The sequence below is a fragment of the Leptonotus elevatus genome, chromosome 1 (assembly GCF_054856555.1).
Source record: "Leptonotus elevatus isolate MCC_2025b chromosome 1, RoL_Lele_1.0, whole genome shotgun sequence".
Classification (NCBI taxonomy): Eukaryota; Metazoa; Chordata; class Actinopteri; order Syngnathiformes; family Syngnathidae; genus Leptonotus; species Leptonotus elevatus.
The window spans coordinates 38,001,344-38,022,495 of NC_141239.1; the positions used below are offsets into that span (position 1 = coordinate 38,001,344).

The 21,152-nt window shown below is 41.6% G+C and overlaps 1 protein-coding gene across 1 annotated transcript; it reads right to left on the reverse strand.

Annotated features, from left to right (window-relative positions):
• Positions 1 to 208: 208 nt before the first annotated feature.
• On the reverse strand, positions 209 to 14,236 carry kcnmb3 (potassium calcium-activated channel subfamily M regulatory beta subunit 3). Its single transcript, XM_086081301.1, is given in 5 exon segments — positions 209 to 748; positions 750 to 1,070; positions 3,339 to 3,513; positions 3,679 to 3,882; positions 14,151 to 14,236. Coding segments are annotated over 5 exon segments (840 nt in total). The 3' UTR covers positions 209 to 694.
• Positions 14,237 to 21,152: the final 6,916 nt, after the last annotated feature.

The window sequence follows — 21,152 nt, forward strand, 5'->3', positions numbered from 1 at the left end:
GATTTAAAATACCATCATATTTTATGAAGCTAAAAGTAGTGGAACCAGTATTTACAAAATCTCAAGCATTGTACAGCTCAACTGAGCGGCTAGTCATCAGCTAGCTAGCTAGCTCATGAATCAACAGGCTTCTGGGGCTCCTCTCTGCCAGCAGTCTGGCGGCCAGCTCATTCACTGTGTCACTTCTTTGCTTGGGAATTTAAATAAAAAACAAGCTATTCTGAAAAGTGTGACATCCAGGGAAGATGCATTTTTGTGATGTAAGCATAGCAAACAAGCTAACCGCCGGGGTAGATATCGGCCTAGTAATTATTGTGATTTTTCCGGATCAGCACAGATGTGTAGGAAGGCGGTGAAGTTCTTATCAAATGGGGAGAAGTGCGCCACTGGGTGCCATTTTAGGCACGCTCATAAAATACTGAGAGCTGGAACGGTGATAAACAGTTTAACATTTCGCCACAATTCAGTACTTCATACTTCTCAGTTTGTTCTCGTTTCGGTAATTATCTTAAAAAACAAACCTCTGAAATCACTTCACCAGTCAGACTATAGTAGTTTGTTACTTTCGTGCTGAAGCGAAAGGCATCTCAGTAGGAGACGATAGTTCTAAACCACTGCTTGGATCTCATTAAACTGGTCACGCGATGCCAACTTTGGGCGCGTTGCTTATTTTCTGACAATGTCAACATCACAGTCACATAGGCGAGGACCCAGCCGACCTCTGGATGCGTTTGTAGAATTTAGAATTTTTGTAGAGTGTATCTGGAAGTCATCCGCCCCCCCGCCGTCACGCTGCATATCTGGGCCGACAGATGAGCAAGACATTGAGTCACTTTAACCAGACCCACCAGCAGGGCTCCGCCAGCCAGCATCAGGCTAGGCCACAGTAGTGCGCACAGGGTCCGCCTCAGAGTGTACTTTCTGCTCAAGATGGCATCCCCGGGGTGCCTGGCCAGGTCTGTGAAGCACGAGGAGGCGCTACCCAGCTGAGAGTCCAAGTTGGTTTTCACCTTCAGGGCTTCGCCTTCAAGTTCCGTTTGGTCCATTTTACATTTGGGGATGTAGAAACACTGCAGAGAAGAAAAGCACAATGATGACTACACTTGGAAGCGCTTATTGCAATCATCAGGTAACATTCTGTCTTCTTGATTTATTTCCAACAGCACTGAGTGTGGTAAGAGCATTTGAAAAATATATTTTTTTGGTGCCTTTGATACACTATAAACAAATAAAGATTTCCCACTGATGTCAACCTGAAATAAATGAACTGCAAACAGACAATGTTCGCATTTTGTGAGCACATGGTGAACCTTCACTTCGTAATATGATTTTGTTAGCAAGCTAACAGTTTAACAAATATATTTCGAATGTCTAAATGGATTTTCAGTTGAGATTTCACTCGGGTGGACATGCTTAGCTTGACAGCGTCCATTTTTAAGGAAAAGTGCAAATATTTATTTTGCAACTTTATCTACTGTTGTATACGACGGCGTATTAGGGCCACGTATAAATATATATATTTTTTTAGAGGGCGGGGGCAATATTCTGAGAAAAAACTCGCAAATTTGCGAGTTTATAAAGTGGCAAATTTGCGACTATATAGTGACAGATTTGCAAGAAAAAAAACCTCTAAAACTTACGAGAAATACACGTAGCGTAGCGTACTACTCGACTGTTTGTGCCAATACTTTTCGGTCGGGTTTCCAAATAAGGAGATAGTAATTGTTATTGCTTTAGCAGAGATTAACCATATCATGATAAGCATTCGTTCTTTGGACCGTTGTGGACGGCCACTGGCCAGCGGCAAAGACGCCTCGCTTTGCGAAGAGCCACACCCGGACAATCAAGCATTTAAGTTAATTTGTTTAAATGTATATTTACTTGAACATTTATGTTTCCAGAATTATTATTTACACATTCATACATTTTGGTATTTTTTTGTACAAGTATCTAAATTGATGTGTCAAATCTGCTGCTCTTCGTCATACACTTGCATTTACCTATTTGCATTTACCTATGGTATGCTAGCATCTGATTGGATAGTGTTAGTCAGCTGATAGGGGATCAGGAAGTGTTGTGCTCTGGCTGCCGTGAATGACGAGTAAGGTTTAAATTTAAGAATGAATCCAACTGCTAGTTTTACAATGGTTATGTTGTCCATTTGTTAGCGGGAATTAAAGCTATAAACAATAGTCGCTATTTTCAAAAATACGCAAAATATTTAAAATGTCAACTAGTTTTTCTCCATTCCCAGGAATAAAAAATACGAATAAATAAATAAAACACCAAACAATATGGACAGTACAGACAGAATACATTATAAACAATTCAATATTTTAAATAGAATCTGCCTTAATTTAACAAAGGTGATGTGGTCACCATTAAGGCCATTTGGATGATTTGTTCCAAATCCTTGATTCCATTGCGGTTCCTAACGATTCTCAATTCTGGTTCTTTAAAAAAAAAGAAAAAAAAGTCTTATATGAGGGAGCGAACCTTTTTTTTGGGGGGGGGGGGGGGTGAAATGATTTGATCCATCCATCTATCCATTTTCTTAACCGCTTATTCCTTTCAAGTGTCGCAGAGGTGCTGGAGCCTATCCCAGCTGGCTTCGGGCAGTAGGTGGGGTACACCCTGAACTGGTTGCCAGCCAATCGCAGGGCACACAGAGACGAACAACCCTCTGATTTGAACTACTTTCTATTTTTCATTAACTTTTTACTGTTAATGCACTTTACTATGACTTTCTCCTATTTTCAACCAATACTGTATATTAATACTTCAATTTTTATTTATTTATTTTGACAAGAGAGCTTCAATTTTGAGAAGCTCAAGAAGATACAATACAATAATGCAGCAGGTAGTTATAGGGAACTCAAGTCAATAGTTTTCTTGACAATAATATTTTCTATGCTCCCCCACTAGTCCAAACACAGTGTTCTTATTTAATATTGCGTTTGTGGAATATAAATTAAGCAGCAAAAGCCACCTGTTGTCATCCATCTCCATTTGGCTACTTGAATGAAAATGACATCACAGTTGCTCAGGGCGCAGGTAAAAAACAATCACGGCTTACCTGTTTTCTGAGTTTGGTCACGAGACGTTCGTAAGCTGAGCCATGATGTCACCTCAGCCCTGACCAACTATAATTAGCTATAGAGCAAAATGGTTATGATGAATTAGTGTTAGGATTATTGGGGTGCGGGGCTTTGAAAAAGTTTGACAACCCATGTTGTACTGCAATGACTTTTTGGGGGCATAAAAGGTTACAAATATAGTATAGTGTCATAGACGGACATGGCAGCGCCCACCATGACTGAACTTTCATTCATCCTCACATTGTGTGTAAGCAGCACTGACTCCTCGTCAAAGTGCAGAAAGGCTTTTTGATTGGAGCTTGTGAGATTAACGGTGACCGCCAGGCACGGCATGCTGCTCACACCTCTGCAGTCCACCCACTCGTCCAAGATTTCAGTGTGCAGCAGCACACAGCTGTCCTCCTCCTCCCACTTACTGCAGCACAAGAAGGCGGCGTGAGGTCAGGAATTGCCACGGGGGGGCTGGGGGGGGGGGAGTTTCGTGCACATGCGTACGCACGTACTTCATATACACAAAAACACACATTGACACACACTAGCGCAAGCGCACACGGGGTCACAGACAAACGACAGCAGAGACCTGCCAACATGCGGTTTGACCATCGTGATTCCAACCACAAAGAACATGAGCACAGAGAAGGCCATCATGCTGAAGCCCAACAAGATGGCTCGCTCTTCCCCGATGCTCGCCACTGACTTCTGGGTCCGCACTCGCGGCTCCCCGTGGCCTTCGGCGATTCCGCTTCCATCTTTTTCTTGGGGCGTCGCCCTGTGGAGGAGCTTCCTGCGTCTCACACACACACACACAAACATGAATACACGTAGTATTGCATGCAGTATGAACTATGAGGGGCGGTCAGGGACATAATTCAGAATCATCCAAAATGTTTCACTTGGCATGAGAGCATTTCAGTAGTATGTGTGAGAACATTTCATCTGTGTGTGGGAGAATATTTCAGTAGTGTTTGTTAGTGTTTCACTGTGTGAAAACATTTTAGTAGCATATAAGAAAACGTTGCATTTTGAGTGGTTTGAGTGAGTCTTTCAGGAATGTGTGAGAACATTTCAGAAGTGTTTTTTTAGTTTCCCTTGTGTGAAAGCATTTTGTAGTGTGAGAGAGCATTTCATTTTGTGTGAGCGTTTAATTTGTGTGTGTGTGTGTTTCAGTTGGACGTGAGAGTGTTTCAGTAGTTTGTTAGTGTTTTACTTGTGTGTGAAAGCATTTTAGTAGTGTGTAAGAAAACATTTCATTTTCAGTAGATTATGTGAGTCTTTCAGGAATGTGTGAGAACATTTCAGAAGTGTTATTTTTAAGTTTCCCTTATGTGAAAGCATTTTGTAAATGTGAGAGAGCATTTCATTTCGTGTATTTTGTGTGAGTGTTTAATTTGTGTGTGTGTGTGTGTGTGTGTGTGTGTGTGTGTGTGTTTCAGTTGGATGTGAGAGTGTTTTAGTAGTGTTTGTTAGTGTTTCACTTGTGTAAGAAAACATTTAATTTTCAGTAGTTTGTGTGAGTCTTTCAGGAATGTGTGAGAACATTTCAGAAATGTTTTTTTTTAAAGTTTCCCTTATGTGAAAGCATTTTGTAGATTTGAGAGAGCATTTCATTTTGTGTATTTTGTGTGAGTGTTTAATTTGTGTGTGTGTTTTAGTTGCATATGAGAGTGTTCAGTAGTGTTTGTTAGTGTTTTACTTGCATATCAGAAGTGAGCCTGAGTGTTTAAATTGTGTGTGTGTGTAAGACTGTTTCAGTAGTGTGTGAGAGCCATTCAGTAGCATGTGTCAGAACATTTCATTTGTGTGTGTGAGAATATTTCAGTAATGTTTGTTAGTGTTTCACTTGTGTGTGAAAGCATTTTAATAGTATGTCAGAAAACATCTAATTTTATGTGAGTGTTTCACTAGCAAGTGAGAGTGTTTCAGCAGTTTATGTGACAGAGTCTTTCAGGAATGTGTGAGAACATTTCAGTAGTGTTTTTTAGAGTATGACTTGTGTGAAAGCATTTTTGTAAATGTGAGAGCATTTCATTTTGAGTGTGCTAAATGTGTGTGCGAGTGTTTCAATTGCATGTGAGAACGTTTCAGTGGTGTTTGTTAGTGTTTTACTTGCATATTAGAAGTGAGACTGGGTGTTTAAATCCTGTGTGTGTGTGTAAGAGTGTTTCAGTATTGTGTGAGAGCATTTCAGTTTTTTGTTAGAGTATTTCACTTGTGTGTGAGAGCATTTCAGTAGTTTTTGTTATATTGTTTCTTTTTCCGAAAGCTGAGCATTTGAGGAAAGTGGCAAGTCTGACTTTTCAGACCTCAAACCAGGAAGTGCTGTGCACCGCAACGCCCCTTTGGACTCGGAGATTGGAGTTGCAAAGTTGAAAAAGAAAAATGTACTCCGACTTCATCGACTGGCTTGAATCTGTCACTCGAAAATGGCAACTCCCATTGAGACTCAGACCGTTAATGGCAAATGATAATTTGCACGATTATAAAGATATTTATCTCTTCATTTATTCAAAATAAGTAATTTCACAAAACACAACGTGATTTGGACTGACTGTGTTAAGTCAGGCATCTTTGTTGTTGACATTTGCCTTGAACTCAAGTGGGATAAATACGACTTTCCACCTTCCATCCATCCATCCATAATTAATACCGTTAAAAACATATTTTTCCACTTGCTGTTAACTGAAGATGACATCACCTGTACTGAGGAAATAGTTAATCATGGCTCATCTTTTTTCTGGGCTTGGTCAGCAAACTGAGCCATGATTGGTCATTTCCCACTTCCTCAGCACAGTTGATGTCATCTTTAGTCGACAAATTAGTATTTGAAGGTATTACAGTTTTTCTCCATAAGTTTGGCACATTTCTTGAAACTGAGATGACATTTTCAAAACTGCAAGCTTAATTGGCCAAACAGAGTCGGTACTGTCACAACTGCAAAGATCCTTCTCATTTGCGTTGGCTCATCTGCATTCACTTAGTTCTTTTGCCAAAAATAATTTGGATAATTTTGCACAACTCTTTGGATCATCTGAAAAAGCTCTTATCGCTCCCAAAACAGCTCACCTAGGTGTCAAAATCAAATTTCTATGTCATACTAGTCAGTGCCCCCAAAATACATCATCCCTTTGGCATTCTGTGAGCACTGCAAGTCAACATAATTAGATGTTTTCTCACAACAGCTAACAAAATACAATTATATATAAAAGTGAGAGGAAAAAAGGATTTTACAAGTGCAGTATTCAAAGTTTGCGGTTTGACATACTCCACTTATAGCCAATGAAATTGCAACAGTTTTGACACAAAGTTACTTACACAGAGTGCAACAAAAGAAAGTGTAAGCCGAATTCTGTATATTTATGAAAAACTAAAATCATATCTCGCACACAGCGTAAATGAATAGCCAACTACTGTAACACTTTCACTAGTTCCCTCTCTCGGCCATCATCATCATTCTCTTGGGCATCCATACGCTGCTCTCTGTTTGGCCAAAGGTTTTCATCTACATCGCAGCGGGTATTTTCCCTTGCAATGCAGCGAGGAACAAAAATGGCGTGAATGTTTCAACCATCCTCTACACTGATCCCCTAGGATGTCTTCGCATGCAGCATCCATTGCTTGAAGTAGGGTCAACTGGTCTTGAGCCCGATGTCCATACACTCTCCACCTCCAAGTGGAAAAAAACTCCTCAATTGGATTGAGGAAAGGTGAGTATGGTGGTAGTAGCTCCATGAGCATCCTTGGATGGGTTGTAAACCAGGTCCTGATGAGACGGCCGCGATGGAAATTCACATTGTCCCACACAATCACATAGTTGGGTAGGTGAGAACCTTTCAGACTTCTCTCATTTTCTGGGACCAGATTAGTGTACAGATGATCCAAGAAAATCAGGAGCTTCTGAGTGTTGTATGGACCTAAACTGGGGATGTGAGTGGTCACACCATTCTCAGCATTACGGATCTGTCTCAGAGTGAGAGCATTATTTGCAATCACCATGTGGCAGATTTCTTGTTCTTGATGGGGATTGAGAAGGCGTCCCCTGCCACCTAGTCGAGGTTGTCGGCCAATCCTAGACATTGAAGTGAGAGAACAATTTGAAATGTATGCCTTATGTATTTGTTACAGAACGTAAATGTATTGCTATACAGTAAAGTGTATCAATTCTGCCCATTTATTTTCTCTGTCATATTTATAGTATTTTATTGTAACATCACATTGAGGTAAAATACTAGAGCACTTGAGGCCTACACACAAACAGAATGCATATGTACTGTATAATGTCATGTAGCTTATACACTTCTGTAATTCCATCATTGACAGAGTACCTGGCGGTTTTCCCTGCGAAATATTTGAATGATGGAGGACACTGTAAAGCGAGGCACATTAAGCTGAAGTCGGCGGCCTGCCTCAGCCATTGTGCAATGATGGTTGATGACATGGTCAATGAGTGTGGCCCGGATTTCATCAGGGACAGCATTGTGCCTCTGTGTTCCTCGGCCGCTTCCCCCTATTCCACCACCACGCATTCTCACTCTTCCGCCTCTTCCTTGAGCTCGAAATTGCCCTTGTGGATTTACTTGGCCAAGTGCCTCCATGTTCACATTGCAAATGGCACTGGTATTGTTCAAGATCTATATATACACATGACTGCAGTATTCACAATCATGGACAGCACCTGTCAGATAATTCAACATAACTGTTTGATTGGTCTATCGAGATGTAGGAAACTCCTCCTCCGTTCGTCAAATTCTACTTTCACCTGACCATCAATTACTGTCATGAATTTAACAAATATTTAATGAAATTCATATATGGGATTTGTGTATTATATGCTTGATTAATTTTGACAATTGAACAGATGGTTTCGCATATTAAGACTTACACACTGAAATCCTGCTGACATGTTTTGGAGAGGATAGCCATTAAACTGAAAAAACGACTAATCCAGCTCGATCTATCTATTTGGAAAATGTGCTAAATGTGGGCACATTGCGCTAATTGTAGGCTAAATGTACACAACCATTAGCACAGATCCACTGAGGCAATTGAGACATGTTCTAAGACATTGGCAATTTGATGAAAGCAATGAGAAACGCCATTCAGTTGAGACCGATTGTAAGGTAGTTTTGGGATTTGTCCATAGAATTTTGAAAATGTCATCTCATTCGACCAAATTCATTCTGGACAAAATATTAACTTTTGCTGCTGAAAATGGCTCAATGAGTTAGGTATCCCTTTAAATATTATTTCTTAGTGGTATGTTTTTGGCTGGCAACCAGTTCAGGGTGTACCCCGCCTACTGCCCGAAGCCAGCTGGGATAGGCTCCAGCGCCCCCCCCCCCCCGCGACCCTTGTGAGGAAAAGCGGTTAAGAAAATGGATGGATGGATGGTATGTTTAGCATGCATTGCACAACGAAGGTCATGGTCACATCACATGAAGCCCTCAGGAAGATTTTGGCCCACCCCAGCCAGTTGCAGTGGGGTTAATACAGTGTGTGTGTGTGTGTGTTTGCTCACCATTCACTTCATAACTTTGGGCTACTTTTAATATATTTGGTTTCAAAGAGCAAATGATGTCAAGTAAGAAGTTATTAAAAAATAAATTTTACCATGCTGCTGTTTTTAAATGCTCTCAGTGGTACCACTAGGCCAATGTGTTTTTATCTATAATTCATAGTAATATGTCTTTTCATATATGCATGTCTATTTATGAGAGCATAATTTCATTGGGCACAGGGCTTGACATAAATAATCGTATCTGTTACTTTTCTACACAGGAGTTTTGAGCTTTCCTGAGCTGTGGAAACACGTCAATATGAAATGTTTCATTCACAAGATAGAATGACTTTGAAGGGACACTATAAATATTTAATGTCACACTTAGGATGACATATGAGTGACAAAATCAAAGCCGCAAAAGCTCTGACGAGTCAAGCTATGAAAAGAGAATTTCGGTAATGTGGCAACCGTGATTACGTGTCATCATACCTTTTAAAATACGAGATATATATATATATATATATATATATATATATATATATATATATATATATATATATAAAACCACATTTGTCGAAGCTGGGAACCGACCGGCGATAATATTAGTCTGGTAAAGATTTAAGGTTTTAATCTCTGACATTTTTTTTTCCAACAAGCCATAACCTCTCCAATGCTGAGGAGTCCTGATTTCGACCAGCGGTTCCTGATTCAGACTGACGCCTCAGCAGTGGGACTGGTCCTGGCTCAAGGTGCTCCAGGGGAAGAACAACAACCAGTGATGAGCCACAAGCTGCTGTCATGCCAAATCTAGGTAGGCAGCGCTGTAGTCCTCACACCCCTGCAGGACTCTGTCCATCAGCCTCTGGAATGTGGCTGGTGCTCAATGGAGACCAAAGGGCATCACGGTGAACTGGAAGAGGCCAGCAGGGGTCCGGAATGCCGTGTAGGAGCGACTGGAGGCATCCAGAGATACCTGTCAGTAGCCCTTGCAGATGTCCAGTGGTGATGAAACTGGCTCGACCAATCTTTTCAAGAAGATCATCGATTCGGGGCATTGAATAGGCGTCGAACTCTGACATGGTGTTGAGCTTACGTTAGTCGATGCAGATGCGGAGTGAGCAGTCTGTCTTCACCACAATTACCACTGACGGTTCGATCACCCAGAGGCGCTGCAACTCCTCCGCGTCCTTAAGCAGTGTCGCCATCCGTTAGGCCTGCTGACGAATCGGCCCTTTGTCCTTCAGGTGGATGATATGCTCAAGAACAGACTTTCCCGGGTTTGCAGCAAAAAGCTTGGAGACTTGCTTGAATATCCGGCTCAGCTGGCTGGACAGCAGAGAGATGGCCAAGTGCATGCTCCGCAGACTGGTTGAGGTCGGCTGGGGTGGACTCCTACACATCGCTGTCCACCTCCATCACCAGCAGTAATGGCACCGGAACTTGGACCGGAGCCTCCTTTCACTCTTTCAGCAGGTTGATGTGGTGAATCTCATACGTCACAGGGCCCGTCTTCCTGAAGACTGTGTACGGACCCTGCCACTTGGCAAGCAACATGCTGGTGGAGGACGGCAGGAGAAGCAGGACCTTTTGGCCGGGTTAGAATTGACGTTGCCTGGCCTGCTGGTCATACCACACCTTCTGGGTCTGCTGGGCACCGTGCAGGTTGACCTCTGCCTCGCCACTTGGCCAGCCGGTCCCTCATCTCCAACACAAACTGAACGATGCTCTGGTCGCAGGAGCCCCCCGGGTTTAGAGCATAAGTTCCAACGGGTCCTGGACCTCCCAGCCATACAGCAGCTCAAACAGTGAGAATGCAGTAGACACTTGAGGGACTCCCCGGTAGGCAGCCAATAATCCCAAATTTCGACTGTTCATTTCTGCAGCATCTTCTTCAGGGTTTGATTGAAGCGCTCGACCAAGTCGTCTGTTTGGGGGTGGTCTTGATCGCTGAAGAGCTGCAGGAGTCTGGAAGTGAAGGTGGCCCGTAATGAGCTCATCCAGAACACCGCTAGAAAACAGCTGGACAAGACACCGCAGCACAGCAACAGTGCGCAATGGAAAAGCCACAGGGTACTGAGTGGCATAATCACAGATCACTAAAATGTACTGTGCTCTCTACTGCTTCACACCGACGGTCCCACAATGTCCGTGGCTAAACGCCTGAATGGAGTGGAGATTACTGGCAGAGATTGGAGGTAGGCATGGTCTGACATGACAAGTTTTCTGGCAGATAGAACAGGTGTTACAGAACATCAGCATACATGGAAGGCCAAAATAATCTGGAGGGAATGCAAAAATGGAAGTTTTGTTGCGTCCAAGATGACCTGCCCAAGGTGCCAGGCGCATGATCATTGGCCGACATGAGACTGGTACAACAAGACGTTTAGTCCCATCCGTTTCCTGCTAATCTTAGCTTTTCTAATGGGGCACAGAGAAGCTTTATGCCCCGTTTGTTGGCAATAAAAACAGATGAGCTCCTTACCGGGACTATGCTGGTGAGGTGCAGGGCGAGCTTCTTCAGGCTGATGTGTGCTGCTTCTGGTTGCATAAAACCCTGACGACTCAGACCACCTTGATACTCCGTTGGGCCTCTTCTCCGAGCGTTGAGGTATTGAAGTGCTAGCTTAGCCGCAGTTAGCCCCGTCGGTTGGTTTCGTGCGCCTTCACCGTTTCACAGGTGCCGTTTCACAGGTGCGGATGTCGGCTGGGAAGACACGCAGTAGCTGCTCCAAGATCTGCTCCGGACGAATCCACCGCCTGTAAAGACCCTTTAATTGGTGGCAAGTTTCAGTTGGGTTTTCTCCAGGTGGAACAGTCAAGGACCGGAACAGCTGTCGATAGGTCCCTGGTGAGACATCAAACTTCGCCAGGAGTGCAGCCTTCAGATCTGTGTAAGAATGAGCACTCTCCTCATCCAATGCTGTGTAGGCTTCAAGTGCCTTTCCAGTCAGGAGTGGCACCAGGCGACACGCCCACTCATCCTTCGGCCAACCCCAGGTTTTGGCAATAAGCTCAAAGCGAAGCAGGTAATTTTCAATGTCTTCTCCTGCCATAAATTGTGGGAGTTTTGGGTCCCCAATTGTTCTATAGTCAAGCCCGGCAGGCTCTGGTCTGTGGCGCCTTAGCGGGAAAACTGACGCGGCCGAGGAGCTGGTGTCAGCAAGTCCAGCCTGAAGCTCGACTCCTTGCCTAGCAATGTGTCCCACAATGGTGGTGTGCTGGGTGCTCCCGGGCCACGCTCTGCCTCTGGTTGACCAACATGCTGGGCTGGCAAGGAAGCTATGAAGCCCTCTGAGCTCTGCCAAAAAGCCCTCCTCCATTTTCTGCTGCTCTTCCAGAAAAGTCCTCATGGCCGCCACCAGCTCCTGTTTTGCATTTGGTCCACCCTTCATCGTCTTACCTCTGGAACTCCTCCCTGCGACCCGTTCCCGTCCTCTTCGACTGGCCATCCCACCACTGCCACTGGTTAAGTTCAGAAAGGAGGGAAAAAATGATGGCGCAGTCGAAAAACTTCAGTGAGACACAGCATCAAAAATGTGAAAAAACATTTACAGTGCAAGTCCAGTGCAAAAACAATCCCAACAATATATACAAGTTCCATTGGTCTTTTCTGCAACTTACTGTGGTAGCCAGTCACTCATCATCACTCTTGGCTGAGCACACCCCTGCAAATGAATTTTGGATCCCTTTAAATACAGCCCCTCCTTCCGGGCAAACCATTTAGCCACTCATGGGGTATAATACCAAAAAGTAAAAAAAAAGAACAAACTCACTAAAAAATAAACCAAACTACTTTTGTGGTATAGTCCATAGTCATGTGACACTTCAAGCATTGCAAAAAGCGCTATTTAAGTGGGAATCAGGAAGTGCTTCTGTTTGATCCAGTGTTTATTGTTCAACGACCCCGCAGAATGCAGGTGAGCGTTTGCGGTGCGTGTCATGAGTCGTGCGTCGGTGTCGAGTGTGCACCCTCGGCACCAACAACGGGGCAAAGGAATGAGTCCAGGCGGCAGGTGAGCAGTTTGTGAAAGTGTCGAATTACGGGGGGAATTTGTGTGGGCTGTGTGAAAGCAGTTTAGACGGAGCTCGTCTCCGCGGAAGCGAAGAGCGAGCAGCGCGCGCTCACGTGGGCTGCTCCTCTCAGCGAGACGGCAGCGCGCACCAGTCGGGGAGTGACGGACAGTCACGGGCGCTCCGTCACATCTTGTTTTTAGCTCAGTTTTTGCGGACCACGCAAATCTCATGTTTCCCAAATTTTCGTACGTAATTTTGTTCCAAAATTAAATAGTCATTCCCCCAAATTTTACAAACAACCCATAATAACAGTGTGAAAAACGTGTCATTTATTAATTTATTATTATTATTTAGAATTTTGCAGATTTTACCAAAAAACTAAGACATTTCATATTCTTATTTGAATCCCCTTTCTTTATTTTTTTAGCTCACTTTTTGCAGACTATAAATTAATTAGTCATTCCCTCAAATTTTACAAACAACCCACAATGACGGTGATTTTTTTTAAAACAGATTTTTGCTGATTTTACAACAACAAAACAAAACAACCCTAAGAAATAGGGGTGTGAATTGCCTCGTAGGTTCATAGGTTACGATTCGATACCGATTAATCCCGATGCGAATCTATAAATTGATTATTGCGATTTTAAAAAAAACCTCAAATTTAGAAAATACAAATCAGTAAACTTGTACATGTACACTGTAAGATTTGTATGAAAATGTATTTAGTTATCTGAAAATTCAGGCTTATAACTGAGCCACTGCATTTAACAAACAGGTTGCAGTCTGTTTCATGTTTGAACAGCAGTGAAATAAAATATTAAGGCTTAATGTTCCATTAATATAACATTCTTCCGTGCTTAATGTGTGAATCCTAACCCTAAATAAGACGTTTTGTTGAAAATTCCCATAAAAAATTGATGTTTAAAAATCGATTTGGCCGCATATCGAATCGATTCGAGAATCGCGCGCTGTAATATCGCAATATATTGCTGAATCGATTGTTTCTAACACCCCTACTAAGAAATCTCATTTACACAAATACGACCATTTTAGTATTAGTATTACTGACCAATTATATTTTGGGAAAAACCTGAAATTCACCAAATTGTGACTTATGAGGTTTCGGCCCAACGGCAGCGATATGTACATATGTATGATCTGAAACATGTATGTCATGATTCTGATCGTTTCAAAATGTGCATAAATGCACACCCCATCAGCTGTTGAGCAAATAAACACTGTCTCACATAAATGAGCATGTGAGAAGAAAAAAAGAAGAGGAAGAATATACAGAGGAAGTTACATGACTCAAAGGCATGGATACAGATTGTTGCATATGCAGATCAATATATTGCTTATATTGCTTTTTTCACCAGCGTTTTTGAAAACTCCGTTTTGCTTCATCGAAAACAGAGCTGTTGCCGAATGCATGCCCAGAAATCCCTCCCAGAATCTTAATGAGAAGCCCGAGTCAAACTTGAGCAGCGTTTCTAATGATCTCCAAAGAGTCTGGCCGGCCAGGTCGATGGTCCTCCTACCGTGTGTGTCGCCTGCGAGCACCCTGCAGGTTGATGTTAATTGGGACGCTGAATGATCTCCGGGGAGAGGCCGTGTTCAAAAACATACTAACTCCGTTCTCAGTCACCACCGGGCCCAGATATCCGCCTAACAAGCTGCTCTCTGTCTATCTGCAAGTCAAATATCTCTTGTGTCAACAGCCGAACGTGGCTCATCTTCGGCAGGCTCCAGAGCCCGCGGTGACAAAAGCGAATGGACGAGAGCTGGCCGCTGAGGGAGAAGCCTGCTTGTTTACCCAGGCTCAAAGGTGAGAGCGAAAAACACCCTCCACCCTCATGTCTGTTCCTATAGAAACCAGCACAGGTAAGCCAGGTAGGATGCTTAATGGCCTCTCAGTGGGCCTGGGAGGGTGCGACAAATGTCAGCACTTGTTTGAATCCTGATTACGTTTTCTTTAATGCAGTGGAGCTATTGCCGTCAGTTGGATCTACACTATTTGTGTGGTGTACTTAAATTCAACTTAGCTCAACATCAAGGCAGTGTTAGAGTTGCCTGGAGATCTGAGATTCTTTTTTTTTTATCATGCTTGTGATACAAAACACTCAAATCGCCATACCCTATTAAACTGAATGGAAAGGCCGTTAGTCCGTTCCTCTAACGACAAGAAGCGCTATAGAAAATAGATGGATAAATAATCAGTGTTGCCACAGTTGCCTTGAAAAGGCAAGATAGTTGCTTTACTGTTTGCTTGATTTTAAAAGTAACTTATTTAAAAGTAACTTATTTTAATAGTTACACTGAACAGATACCGACAACCCTGCTTAGCAGTAAAATGACACCCGTATTTACCACTTAACTCATTTGCTCCCAAAAATGTATAAACACGTTCTATTTTAAACATTGCCATGGTCCCAAAAATGTATTTCTATGTTTTTTTAAATGTTTTTTTTATGCTAGAGCATACAGAAAGCTTTGATCCAGCCTTGAACTGAAGACAATCAATGGTAGTTATTTAAAAAACGGCCAGCAGGTGGCAGCAGAGTATAAGAGATCAACCAGGGCCATGTTGCACCCCCCCCCCCCACACAGTGTTTTAAACAGACTTGTGGATAATGATGGAACTTAGCTATATTCTAATGCTAAATACTGCAAAACTGAAACTGAAATATACTTCTATATTTCCTGATGAAAGAAGAGACTCTAATCTTTCTTTTGGTAGGTTCCATGTTTTTATAGCAATAGAACACAATATTCTGTGGGCCTTGCAAAATCAGTCAAAATCCAGTAAAACAGCCGGGAGCGTAGGGGGTTGCTTCAGTGAATGTGGTTGGGAGGGAATGAGTTAATTGAAAGTGATATTTAATAATTGTTTTTTAATTATTATTTTCAATAAAATAAACGACCTTTTAGACTTACTATAATTAATTGTATTTATTTATTTATAAAAAAAAAAGAAGTATTTTCCTGTATATTATTTGACATAAATGAGTTTTTAACACTCAAAAAAAAAGACAGTCTTTCTAGAGTTGACTTAACATAAATAAATGTTTTAATAAATTCTAAAATAAAGGTACCGGTAGTCTTTTTACTTGACATATTTAAAACCACTTCAAACAGCATTTGTATTGTACATTTTTATAAATGATTAAATTTGGGGACCCTCTGCATTCACGCAATCTGTGTTTTTTCGTAATTATTATTTTTTTTTACGTAGTGTAACTTATTGAAGTTGTGCTGTCGACAGAATGTGCGGCAAACCTTAATATGTTTGTTTTTCGTGGACACAAACCCAAAAATAGTGACTGCATTCCATCTTGACGTCACTGATCTCTGTCCTTCCTCCCTTGCTGTTCATGGGCCTGTGAGTCGTCAATGCGCTGAAAACGATGATGTCACTCTCTCTGACGGAAATGTGAATTTGATTACTCCCACAATGCATTTCACTACGTTCAAGTTGCAAATACCAGAGTTTCCCTATAGTTATGTTTAATGACTTTAGTGAGTACTATAGTGTTATGAACAGGTGTTCTCCTGCATTTCATTATTCATGAACTATTGGTTTTACAACACAATAAGTGCGTGTGGGCGATGCTGTGGCTGAGAAGTACGTGCTGCTTATTAAAGTCTTGTTTATTCTTTCTCGCTGCATGATACCTTTCTGAATCCAAGCCAATCTATAATAATATTCACTAAGATTATTGATGCAACTCTTGGATTTTATTTGATTATATTGTACAGGTGAATGCATCCAATGAAGTATTTTGGGGTCAGCTCCTGTCATTTTCCTTTTTTTAAAAAAAAATATTTTTCAAGTTCTCACCTTTGCTTTTGTGACTACTCGATTTCACTGAGGCCTCCTGTTGTTTTAGGCCCAGCGTGTTGGCTGACCTGTTGGATTTATTCTGAAGATAGAAAAAAAACGTAATGCTAGCAAGCTGGTAAAAAAAAGGTAGTAAAAAAAAAACATATCACTGTCCATATACTGTAAATGTCGTCTAGTAATAGTACCTTTCTACCTTGAGAAGTTGCCTTATTCCCGCCGTGATGCTGCTGCGGAAGGGGGTCTCTTTACTGCAGCTCAATCACATCATGGCAACCTCTGGTGTTTCCTCACTTACATTGACTTCCTATTTTCCCTGGAAACAGCAGTAGACAGACACCAGCGGGAATTGGATTCAGGAGATTTATTTGCTCGAATGTCCACAGGCAGCAGACGGCCATAAACTGCTCACTTGGACCATGTGCCACACCTCGACAAAATTGTGTAAGATTGCAGTGACTCTCAATCACTGGAAATGATGCATTTTCACTTAGGTAGTATGCATGGTGAGCAGCGAAAGGAGATTTTTTTGGGTCATCCTGATTCAATGTTAACAGTCGGGTTTCACTGTATATGTACTTTTGTGATACAGTATCTTTTTTTGGTGATCAACTGGCAACTAGTGTTAATTTTATCAGCCATTTTGAAATTTAGTCACAGTTTTAGTCCAGTTTCAATCACGCTTGTTAGTTTTTATCATAGTTAGTCAACCTCATCCCGTTTTTATTTAGTCAGCTTTTAGTCGACTATAACTCTAGCATTTTAGTCTTTATTTTCGTCCAAGAAAACAGAATTTTATTTGTGTAGAACTGTCAAAGTTTTAGTCTACTTTTAGTCGTCACTCAGGACAATCATTTTACTTCTGTATAATTTTTGTCAGCAGATAATGTTGAACATTTTGCATCCAAAGCGATTTCACATAAAATGTTCTCTCATCTTTTTTTTTTCTCTCGAGCTAGCGGTCGGATTAACATTATTGTTGGAACTTTATAGTCGTTGGATTAATGTTACGTTATAACTATAATGTCCTCCTTTTCTTAACCTTTCATTGTGAATCCACCTCCTGTCTGTCCCATGTGTTTGTACATGTTGCACTCGCTCGCTGCATATTTGAAAGAGAATGTCTCACATTGTGTCACATGAGTGACAGATTAGCGACAGATTAGCAGAGACAGGATTTTACAAAATCATATGATTTTTGTCTTGTCTTTGTTCACGAACAATAGCTTCGTTTTCATTACCGTTTTTCGCAAAAATAAAAGCGATATTGTACAATTTCGATTTGCCGGTGTTTCCATTGAAGAGCGTTTCGCTTCTGAGGCGCAATTCTCGTAATGTCTCGTCTCGCGAGATCTCGCAGTTCTGTAGGAGGTGCTCATGATGTTTACGGAAGACAGACGCCCGGGGTTGTTAATATTAGTTTAAAAACATATCCCTCCCCTCATCGGGCGGGTTCGGCTATTTAGTGTTGGTGTATGCGCTTATAACTCGTGTTATGGTGCGGACGGATGGATTTCAACGACGACGTTTGTCGTTGCCCGGGGCAACGGCCATTTCTCATGCAACGTTATGGGACGTGCGTTAAACGGCGGCATATCGGCCCCATAACTGAATCGCTTTGAGACTTGTTATCCCCTCCGGAGGCAGCTCCGACACGAAAGCGAGTGGCCCCGTACTTCCTACTTCCTTTCCTCCGTGACCGGGCGGGGGTCACATGACTACAGGGAATGCGCAAAAAGTGTGTCCATTACACTTTTGCGAAATACTTTTATTTTGACACGTCACAAAAAACACCTCATGAGAGCGTAAACACTTTTTTTGCGATATTCTAGAGTTTTTTTTTCCCGAAAAACGTGTTTCCATTACCGGCTTGCTTTTGCGCAACTTGCCTTTTGCGCAAAACTGAGGGTAATGAAAACGCACCTTACAATGTCCATACATTTTAGTCCAGTTTTTGTTACCATTAGTGAAGAACATTTTTGTCTCGTCTTTATTAGTTGATGAAAATCCATATTGATTTAGTCCCAGTTATTGTTTATTAATGAGGACTTTAGTCTGTTCTCGTTTTTGTCCGGTGAAAAATGTGTGTTGACGAAATTGTTTTTTGTTTAGTTACCGTTGACAAAATTAACACTACTGGCAACCAGTCTAGGGTGTTATCAGCCTTTCACTAGGAGTTGGCAAGGACGGCCTGGCCTCCACCTACTTGCACTTCTGAACAGAATAATAAACGGCATAGAAAATGAGTGGATGGCCAGAGAGTGGTGTATGAAGTAACACTGGTTAGATAATAAAAGCTAACTTGATGAAAGAGAGATGACAAAGCAGGTGATGTTCCTGACCGGCGGCCTGCAATAAGTTATACATCGTAATTATTTTAAGGGCCAACTCCTCTGCTAGCGTTTCTTTTTCGTGAAACAATCGACTGCCCAGGGGTCCACTAAAACACGGAGACAGATTGAGTAAGAGTGGCTGTTTTAACTATGCCTATGAGAGGCGGCTAGAGGCATCTGCAGCTAAGGATTATTCAACTCTGCCCTGGGTTTGTTAGCTGCGATGAAACAGAGCAAAAGGGCTCAACTCTAAATAGTACAGAACTGCTCAAAAATCTGTGGCTGCCACCAGCTGTGTTGTTGATGACCTTTTTCAGGGCTGTTATTTTGACATAGGAAACAGCAAATAGTTAGACAGGATGATGTCAATAATATAGTGTTTTGAAACTTTCTTGATTCGGTATGTTGTTGCTATCAGTCGGAATCCTCACATCTCCAAAATGACTACTTTTCAGGAAATATGAGGAACATTTTCCTCCCAAATCTGACCTTCATGGCTAACCAGTTCCTTCTATACCAAAGCAATACAGCGATCCAACAATTTTCACTCGTCTGAAAACTATGCAGACATTCAATCTTGAGGTGACAAAATGCAGCGCAGCTCCCTCAGTTTGTGGGAAGTGGCCGGGTTTTGCAGCACTTCTCTGACAGTTTAAGTGTTCAAGACGGTTAATAGATTTGTTCTCAAGCTATTTTCAACTATGAATTTGCTACTACAGTATTGTGTAAATAACAGATTATAGTTGTTGCGGCTATTGGCTCGGGCCCGCCGGCGTCTACGCTCCCCTTGTGTGTGTGTGTCGTATGGTGTTTTGCGGTCACTCGAAGCGGCTGGGACTTAGCAATGCAGCCCGCCTCGTTACGCTTCGTTTTCGGTGTGCTATTGAGACACTCGGTTAAGCCATTTGGGCTTATCGTGTATTCCTTTGTGTCTTTTGTTACTCCATTTGTACCTGACTGTAGTCTCTGTTATGAGCCTTTTTTGTGCTCGGCTATTGTCTTTGTCACTCGTCACCCTTTAGAGCATTGTCAAACCCCTGCCATTCCCCAATTAAAAATGTCAACTGTCATTCAACCATCTTAAATCTCTTGGTCTGTGTGTCTTCCCTTCCCCGAGCAGAGCCGCTCGTAACAATAGTTTAGAAATGTTCGTTTTAGTTAGTTTATATTTTGTTTTAAGTTTTGCTATTTAAATTTAGTTTTAATTATTTTTCAGGGCGGTTGTGTTCGTTTTTATTAATGCTTAGTTTTAGTTTACTTGTAGTTTTAGTTTTAGTTTAAAAAAATGTGATGTACTTCTGTATTACTTTTACTCTGTGCAAGATTGAATAAATACCATGATAAAATGAAAAAAAATACCTAGTGTTGCGTTCCGGCTGAATTAAATGAAAAAGCAGGCAAGGTGAGACATTGGAGCCAAAAGTCAAACAGGCAAAATTGTCGCTTTTTTTTTTTTTTTTTTTTTTTTTTCCTGAGAGAGCTCAGTATTGTTCATTCGGTAATCTTACAGATTCGACATGTCATCATCATTGCTCTCTCTTTTTTCGCTCCTCTTTTTTTGTGCGTGCGTGTGTGTGTGCGTGCATGTGTGCGTGCATGTGTGAGTGTGTGCTCATTAATTCACCTAAAACCTATTAAAAATCCCATACCGTTCACCTAAACCGAATACTTCAGAATCCAGCTAGAGTCGTGAAGTTGTCAGGAGACCCGAGGAAGGATAAAAAAAAAATAAAAAAAGTGAAATCCAGCACCGACCAGACATCACCTACTACCCACCGGGTTACCAACCTGAATCTTTCACTAACCCCAGAAACATCTAAATTCCAACAAATTAGGGAGACCTCAAGAGACCAAAGGAAAATTGTCGCTTCTGAAGGTGCTTTTCTATTGGCTGCTGCTCGATGACATCACTTCTGTGCGACACACTTTCAAACATCCTCCGGTTAATATCGAAACGAATATACTTAAATCACATTTAAAATCAACCCCAAAGGCTCATGTATTACATTAATTACCAATGACAAAAACTTCACGATAATTGTAGTTCGTTTAGTGAGTTTTGTAAATGTAAAATTTTATTTCAGTAAGTTTTCATTTTTGTATTTTATTTTGTGAGCGAATGTTTTTTATTAATTTGTGGAAAAAATATGAAATTGACCATATTTTTACATCTAAGGTTATATATAACGCCTTGGCACAATATATACTTTTCATGACATTTTTGTTGGCGGTGTGTTGTGAGATTTTTCCAATGTAAAATATGTCCCTTGGCTCAATTAAGGTTAGGAAACACTGCTGTATAGTGAAAGTCTTGGTTGGTAATGCTGAAGGATGCTTGGGGAACAAAGAGAAGTTTCTTGACAGCGAGC